The following is an 8,093-nucleotide window of genomic DNA, read 5'->3' as shown; positions in this document are numbered from 1 at the left end:
TGTTCCCTTGCCATTGGTCTTTTTTTGTTTCTTTGTTTGATTTTTGGCAGAACCGGGGATTGAACTCAGGCCCTTGGGCTTGCCAGGGAAGCACTTATTCCACTGAGCCATCTCCCCGGCCCTGCCATTGGTCTTAGGATGTTCAGAGGTGAGTTGGTGACCCACACCTGCAAAGAACACCGTAGGCAGTCTTTCTGGGTGCTGCTGTACCTTCAACTTCTGTTCCCTGCCCTTGTTTTAAGAACTAAATTATTGTGGAAATTTATGCAATTTACCTTACAGCCAACCCCAACAGGACAGAGGCTGTGTGAGCTTCCGCCTGATCCTCACCCTCTGGAGGTACTGGCTAGCACAGGCTGCCTATTCTCGGTATAACCATAGGCTCAGCCCCATCCTCAACTGTCTCCATTCCCAAGGTGGGTAGGCTGCATGACTGGCTCAGGTCAGGAAGCCACCAGGCTACCTTACCCCAAACTACCAATCACGATGCTCCTCTATCCCAGGAGCATCTCCTTTCCTCTTCCCTCAGTCCCTTCCATTCTGTCTCTCTATCCCTGTGTGGCCTTCACCGCCTCCACATCCTTCTGCAGCGCAGCCTATGCCTCCCAGACCCCTGTGACCCAGAAGGCACCACCCAGCACAGCCTCTTTAATCTGCCCCATCACAGCAGCGCGAACTCGACCTCTCTGCGTCATGCACATGCGCACACTCCCACACTCGTCCCCGCTCCCCGCCACAGCCCCAGGCTCCCCGCCACAGCCCCAGGCTGCTCTCTGCAGCCTTTCTCTTCCGGCCGGGGCGTGGCGTGGCGTGGTCGAGGGGCAGGGCTCTGACTTGGGGGCGGGACCCTAGAGAAAGGGGCGTGACTCGAGGGTCCGGCGCCGGCAGGGGCGTGGCCGAGCCGCGGGGCGGGCCGCGGTGGACGAGCGTCCGGCCCGCGCCGGCCATGCTCATCACGCTGTGCTACTTGTACCTGTGGGCGCGCTGGGGGCGCCGGCCGGCCGCGCTCGTGCGCTCCACGGTGTGGCGGCTGCGCGCCTCGCACTGCTCCTTCACCTTCTGCGGTGCGGCGGCGCAGCCCAGGGACGCGCGCGTGTGCCTGAGCCGCGGCGGTCGCGTCTTCTGCGTCGGCGAGAGCCAGGTGGGCGGGCGGGGGCGGGGCGGGGAAAGCACTGCGGGCCCCTGCGCCGCCGCCCGGGAAGCCCCGGAGCCGCCCGAGGCGCGCGTACGCGGTCTCGGGAGGGGCGGGGTTGCCTGCTGGGGATCCTGGGCTGGGGACTTCTAAGCATCTGGTCCTGCCAGGATGCAGACCCTGCGACCGGCAGCTGCCCGACGTTCCCACAGCAGAACCTGCCCTTACCTTTTGCGGCTGCGGTCCCCGCGTCCTTTACCAGCAGCCCGCGGCCTCTGCACCCTCAGCATCTCGGCTGGGACGCTGTCACTGGGCTCCGTGCTTAGGATGGTGGCTGCTGTCGAGTGGCCCTGTCACTGTACAGGGCAGTCTTGCTATGAGCCAAAGAGCCTTCTTTCCATTCAGCTGTTCCCAGGAGTGGACTGAACCACACAGCGCGCTTCTAGGCACGTGTCCTGTGGCCCTCACACCATCTTGCACATGAACACAGGAAAGTGCTGACTTTGAATGACTTTCTTTTCCACTTTCCTTTTCCTTCTGCAAAGTTGGCTCACTTTGAGCATTTTATTACATGTGTCAAAGCATAACGCCCATTTTAGGGTTGAACATGCCGAGGGTGCACCTAGGTGTGGGATGGAATGGTGCCCTGGCAAATAAAAAGATACCTCAAATCAAAACTGTATATATTAGCACACGCTGAACTTGGGTTTCCTCAGTTCTCCAAAGAAAGTACGTGAGCACCACCCACGTAACTACCACCATCTAGACCCAAGGAGAGTTGTGCACTCAGCTCTTTAGATGCCTGGCTTCAGGCTCAGTTCTCTTAAGAGCCTGTTTGAGAAAGATAAAAGGAGAAAGAATTGAGAGGTGGGTTTTTCTTTTGTAGTGGTTTCCATGCTGGTTAATTTACTAAAAAGAAAGAGAAAAGAACAACAAAAAACCCGCTCTGGGCCTGGGAGATAGTTCAGAGGCATAAGCGCCTGCCTGGCAAGCACAAGGTCCAGAGTTTGATCCCTGGTACCAAACCAAACAAAAAAACCCCAAAACAAATTTCCTGCTAGGCCGTTAGATTATTGGAGTAGATGATTTGCGCATATAAATAAACTTAAAGATGGATCCTAATTTTCTCAGTTTTACTTTTGAGCCACTCTCCCCAAGCCTGAGTTGGGACAGCCTTCATCATCCGGGCCTCTGCTGCTGCCGGGATGCGCTGTGGTTTTGTGTGGTTAACTTTGCTTCCCCTAGGCTAGATAGGACCATCCTGTTCTATGTCCTCACAGATTTCAAACCACAGTTCTTTATTTCTACTTTTTGATTTTGTCTTTGCTAGAGACTGGGCCTGCTTAGCTTATCACCTGTCCAAAATAGTTGCTCAATCTTTGAGTAAATAAAAGAATGCTTAATAGTTGTTTGATCTATGCTCAGATATTCAGGGTCTACAAATGGAAACCTTGGCAATTTGTGATTAGCTACTGCTAGTCTCAGACTGGAAATATTGTTGGGTAATGATTGGATGCTTTGGGTGACTTGTTGTCAGTCTGCCTAGGTTGAAGGACTATAGGACCAAATCACATGGACAGTGTTTTATCCAAATCAGACACATAAACGTACTGAATGTGTACATTGTATGATTGAAGGTGCCACTGTAAGTTAATAAATCTAACCAAAATAGTTGGTACAGAGTAGAAATTTTAAGTATTTTTGTCCATTTGATCTACATAATCTATGTGGGAGCAAAGTGGACAGTTTTCTCTAAGTACTTTATTGATGATTATATTCAACCATAGAGGAGAGCTTTCCTCTTGCAAATTTTTTTTTTGTTGTTGTTGTTTTTTGAGATAGGGTCTTGCTATGTAGTTGAGGGTGGCCTTGAACTCAGTATATGTAGCCCAGGCAAGTCTCCAGCTAGATGTTATCCTTTTGCCTCAGCCTCCCTATCATGTCTGTCCCCTGCCCCTGATACTCATTCATTAATTATTTTAGCAGGTATTTATGAAGTATCAGTATGTGCTAGGCTACTAGGCAAGGGCATATTTGAATTTTTTTTTTAAATTTTTATTTATTTATTTATTTATTTGTGTGTGTGTGTGTGTGTGTGGCCAGCTCAGCCCACTAGGGGGCGGTGCTGGCTGGCATGTGGTGCTGGGGGATTGAACCGCGGTCCCTGTGTTTTGCTAAGCTTGTTCTAAGTAGGTGCTTTAGACCACTGAGCCATCTCACCAGCCCCTTGAATTGTTAACAGTGGACATGACTCAAATAACCAGATGTCTTTTTAAAAAATGGAGGTAGCCTCCCTCCCCCTTAGGTTTCAGCTTTTTCTGCTCTGGGTATTCCTTATTTTGCTAAGCTAAAGCTTTTTAAAATCAAATTATTTGTCTTTTTTAGAGACTAGCATTGTTTCTGTGTGTGTGTGTGTGTGTGTGTGTGTGTGTGTGTGTGTGTGTGTAGGGGTTGTTACAGGACGCATTCCTTCTAGGTACCAAGTCCTTATATAAAAAGTGTAGTATAGACCTCCACATATGCTTTCTGTACTTTTTTTTTTTTTTTTTCAGGGAAGGGTGTACAGGGTGTTCAGGGTCTCAGTACTAGATTGGACTCATAGTGATCTGCCTGTTTACAGCCTCCCAAGAACTGGAATGCAGGCACGCGCCGCCACACTCAGTCTCAGTCACCCTCTCCGCGAGCAGACCTGGGGGATCAAACCCCAGACCCCTGCTCCTGCTTGCAGGTGCTTTAACCTGCTGAGCTATTTGGTGTACTTTTTATTCATGACTTTATTATGAAACCTGATACAGTGCAGATGCCATGTAAATAGTTGTTGTGTTACATTGTTTAGGGAATGAGAAAGAAACATTATATAAAGTCTATACCTGTCAGTGTCAGTAGAGATTTTTTTAAATTATATTTTTGTTTGAATGTACAGATGCAGAAGCCACAGACGAAGACTGACCGTCTCTGATCTGTCAGCCCATACTGTCTGTAATCTGCTTTAAAAAGCTACTAAACTAAATCGCTTTTGACTGGCATTTTCAATTCCCATGTGTCTGCTGACTGACCTCCCTGCCTGTGATAGAGGCCCCTGCTGCAGCAGCTGTGGGGATGAAGGGACTCTAAGCTTTTGTGGCCTGGTGTGCATTCCCAGGCCTCCACCCTTCACTGCATCCAAGAGCGACTTGCAGAGCACCTGCCTGCTAAGTTGGGAGGAGCAGTGCTCAGAATTTATTGTGTAAAAACAGTATCTAGAGACGTTAAAGTTGCCTTGAGTCCTAGAGGGGCTTTGCAGCTGTCGAAGCAGTCAGAGCAGCACAGGTGGCTGCTTGTGGAAGAGCCTCAGTCTGCTCCAGGTGGCCTGTACCTGGGTGGCAGGGAGGGCACCCGGCAGGTCGAGATAGATGGCAGCTGTGGTTTAGAGTGACACTGAGTCCTCTTCATGTTTCTTTCCTTCTGTGCAGTCCATCGATAACCTGAACAAATGGGTCCTGTTTCTGGTCTCTCCCTTTGTACTTGAAGCAGAACACATAGCATTTGTGACAGAAAGCATTTGGGTACAAGGTGACAATTTACAGCGACCATCATCTGCAGAAACAGTAAGTACCGTGTTGTTTTTCTTTCGTGCACTATGAGGGAAGTCTGCATCCTAATCCAGGTTTGTCTTTGATTTTCAACTTAAAATTGAATTATTATAAAATTGAATTATCAATTAGGTTGAATCATATAAAATTCATAAGCTTACCATTCTTATAAGCAAAAATTTGCAGTCACTTTTATGGAGTGTTCTTTGTTTTTTGAGTTTTTTTTTTTTTTTTAGTATCAGGGATTGAACTCAGGACCTTGTGCTTGTGAGGCAGGATTTATGTTGCTGAGCTATCTCTCCAGCCCTATAATCCCTTTTAAAGGAGCTTTTGGAATAGTATTTATTCTGTTCACAAACTGAAATACTTATAATACTCAATTTTAAACTCTTGTGTACAGATTCAGCTTAATTATAATTCTTGTTCAAAATGCACCCTCCTGATTGGTCTACACATGGCTCCCATCCACTCATCAATTGAGGTAACATAATAAATACCCATAAACCACCACGCAGGAGAGAAACTGGGACCTGTGATTGACGGGCCCCAGGATGTCTCTCCTGGCTCTACTCTGCCCCCAGTTTCTTTTTGGGTGTATACAGATATCACCTTTCTGAACACTTACACAATCCCTACATGCTATTCAACTTATAAATATGGCGAGCTAGAAGTTTTCTTATTTTTTCTAATTTACTTTTTGGCACCAGGAATTGAACTCATGACCTCCTGCTTGCCAGGAAGATACTGTGCTGCTGAGCTATATCCCAGGCTATATCCTAATGTTATATATAAATTTAGTAAGAGTTTAATTCACAACCAAAGCCAGGATTTCTAAGACATTACAATAAAATAAAATAAAATAATGCAAAATATGATGTACAGATTGCCTCTTAATACAAAAATATAACTTTTTTATTTTTGGTCCTCAGGGTTGAATTGAGCCCCTCATGCTTGCCAAGCACACACCATCCCACTGACCCACACCCCTACTTCCTAACTTCCTTTTAGTTTCCTAAATTGTGACTTCATTGTACATCCTACTACATACAGCATCTTTCTATTTAGAAATAGAGTTGGCAATGTGCAGTAGTTCAGGCTGGCCTCAAGTTTGTGGCTGCCTTCCTGCCTCAGCCTGCCAACTATAGAGATTACAGGTCTGCACCACTATACCTGGTGACATGTAGTATGTTAAGAAATAAAGTTGTATGATGTAGGGTACAGGCTATGTTCTTAGCAAGGATACCCAGAGCGGGAGTGATTCAAGCAAGCTTGTTATTTCTCTCTGTGAGGCTGTCCAGGGGCCTGTCCCCTTGTCTTATTCCTCTGCTATTCTGGGTGGTTGACAATTTTGGCCTCTTGGAGGACTCTGGCTCCCACTCCCTGTGGCTACTCCACACTGTCAGCCTTGTTCACCTTGCCATGCTCAGAGCAGTGAAATAAAGCAGAAGACAGCAAGCTTACTCTTTAAAATTGTGACCCTGAGATTTCTGGTGCCAGTTCTGTGCCTACCTGATTGGGCAGAACTTAGTTACAGGGCTGTTGGTCACCTAGCTGCAGGCGGAGGGAGGTAAGAAATGCTTTTCTCCCTGGACAGTTGCAGAGTCAGGAGAGACTAGGAGTCCTGTCACGACAGGAGAGAAAGGGAAGGACAGATGTGGGATATGACAAGTGCCTTGCTAGGTACTGTATTTAATCTACTTTCTTTTTGTTTTTTTGGTGGCACTGGGGATTGAACTCAGACCCTTGCACTTGCCAGAGAAGCACTTATCCTACTGAGCCATCTCCCCGGCTTAATCTACTTTCTATGGTGATCACTTAGCTGTTTACTTTCTGTGTTAGAAACACACCAACCAGGAAAACTGCCACTTTCTAGTGAACTCATTTTACTTACGATTGGAGAGTTCGTTGGGTTTTGTGGGAGCTAGAGATACCTAGAGTGATTCTCTAAAGTACTTGGATTGTTTGTGGAGCTTCACTTTGAAAGTTGGGCCCTATAACTCAAAAAAGAGTTGATCTGGTAGTCTTCAGCTTAATTTGTGTGCTCAGGGGTTTTTTGCATTTTAGGAGCTCTTAGGAACCACAGCACATATATTTCTTCTTTTTAAAATCATTTATTTTTCTGGTACAGGGTCTCACTACCTGGCCTGGACTCATAGTGATCCTCTTATCTCAGCCTCCCCGGTGCTAGGATTACAGGCATACACCACCATGCCTGGTTTCAGTGGCCCGCTAAGCTTGGGGTCCACATGGCGTGTGGTACTGGGGGTTGAACCCCGGTCCTTGCGCTTGCCAGGCAGGCACTTACAGTGCTGAGCTATCTCCCCAGCCCCTGCATGTGTATTTCACCCAACCCTGAAGTCATTTCAATTTGAAAAGGTCCCAAGATGTTAAATAGAAACTATTATTAGGTAAGAAAGCCTTTTCAGTCCCACAGGCTCATATGTTCTCATATGATACAGTTGTTTAAATAATAGCTTTTAAAATTTTGGACATCTCACATGGTTTTTGTATTACAGTCATTCTAAAGACCCCTAACAGCAAATAAATGACTCAGGAATTTAGTTTGTTATTTTAATTTTTATTAGTACATGCTTATAGTAAATAATGATTACATACATCACAGGGAAGGAATTCCGTTGTTTTTTTTTCTTTTGTGTATATGTTTAGGACAGGGTGTACAGGTGTACAGTGCCTCACTGCGTAGATCAGACTCATAGTGGTCCTCCTGTTTATAGCCACCCAAGTGCTGGGATTACAGGTGCGCACCATCACACACAGTCTCAATTACTATCTCAGTGCACCTTGGGGGTGGGGCTGGCACGGCAGGCCTGAGGATCGAACTCCCAGCCCCTGCATCTGCCTAAGCAGGTGCTTGAATCTACTGAGCTATTTGGCCAGCACTTAGGAATTCAGTTTTTCATTTAAAGAAATCTTTTATTAGGTACAGGGTATCCTACTCAGTTCAGACTTGTAGTGATCCCCTTGCTTCAGCCTCCCCAGCTCTGGGATTACAGGTGTGTTCCACTGTGCTCAGTTTCAGTGGTGAAACTGTTGAGTGTAGTGTGCCTGCCAGCATGACATGTGGTGCCGGGGATTGAGCCCGGGTCCTTATGCTTGTGAGGCAGTCACTTAGACTGGCGAGCTATCTCTTCAGTCCTAAAATTCAGTTTTTTAAAAAAGTTTCATTTATGTATTTATATTTCCACTTATTTGCTAATAGTTTTTTTTTTTATTTAAAAAAAAAATTTTTTTTTTAATTTTTTAATAGTAAGGATTTTTCCACACTATATTTCTTGCCAGCATGACATGTGGTGCCGGGGATTGAGCCCGGGTCCTTATGCTTGTGAGGCAGTCACTTAGACTGGCGAGCTATCTCTTCAGTCCTAAAA

General features: G+C 46.4%; 1 protein-coding gene across 1 annotated transcript in view; it reads left to right on the top strand.

Moving 5' to 3' along the window:
• Nucleotides 1-919: 919 nt before the first annotated feature.
• The window catches only part of Hlcs (holocarboxylase synthetase), a 224,836-nt gene continuing 217,662 nt past the window's right edge, over nucleotides 920-8,093 (top strand). Inside the window, exons 1-2 of the mRNA XM_004634396.2 lie at nucleotides 920-1,141; nucleotides 4,585-4,719. Of these exons, the coding sequence (XP_004634453.2) occupies nucleotides 947-1,141; nucleotides 4,585-4,719 (330 nt within the window). The 5' untranslated portion in view covers nucleotides 920-946. The remainder of the gene's footprint in view (nucleotides 1,142-4,584; nucleotides 4,720-8,093) is intronic.

Source organism: Octodon degus, unplaced genomic scaffold (assembly GCF_000260255.1).
Source record: "Octodon degus isolate 3935 unplaced genomic scaffold, OctDeg1.0 scaffold00061, whole genome shotgun sequence".
NCBI lineage: Eukaryota > Metazoa > Chordata > Mammalia > Rodentia > Octodontidae > Octodon > Octodon degus.
Note: the sequence above shows the minus strand (reverse complement) of the source record. Positions and strands in the feature narration are given on the sequence as shown.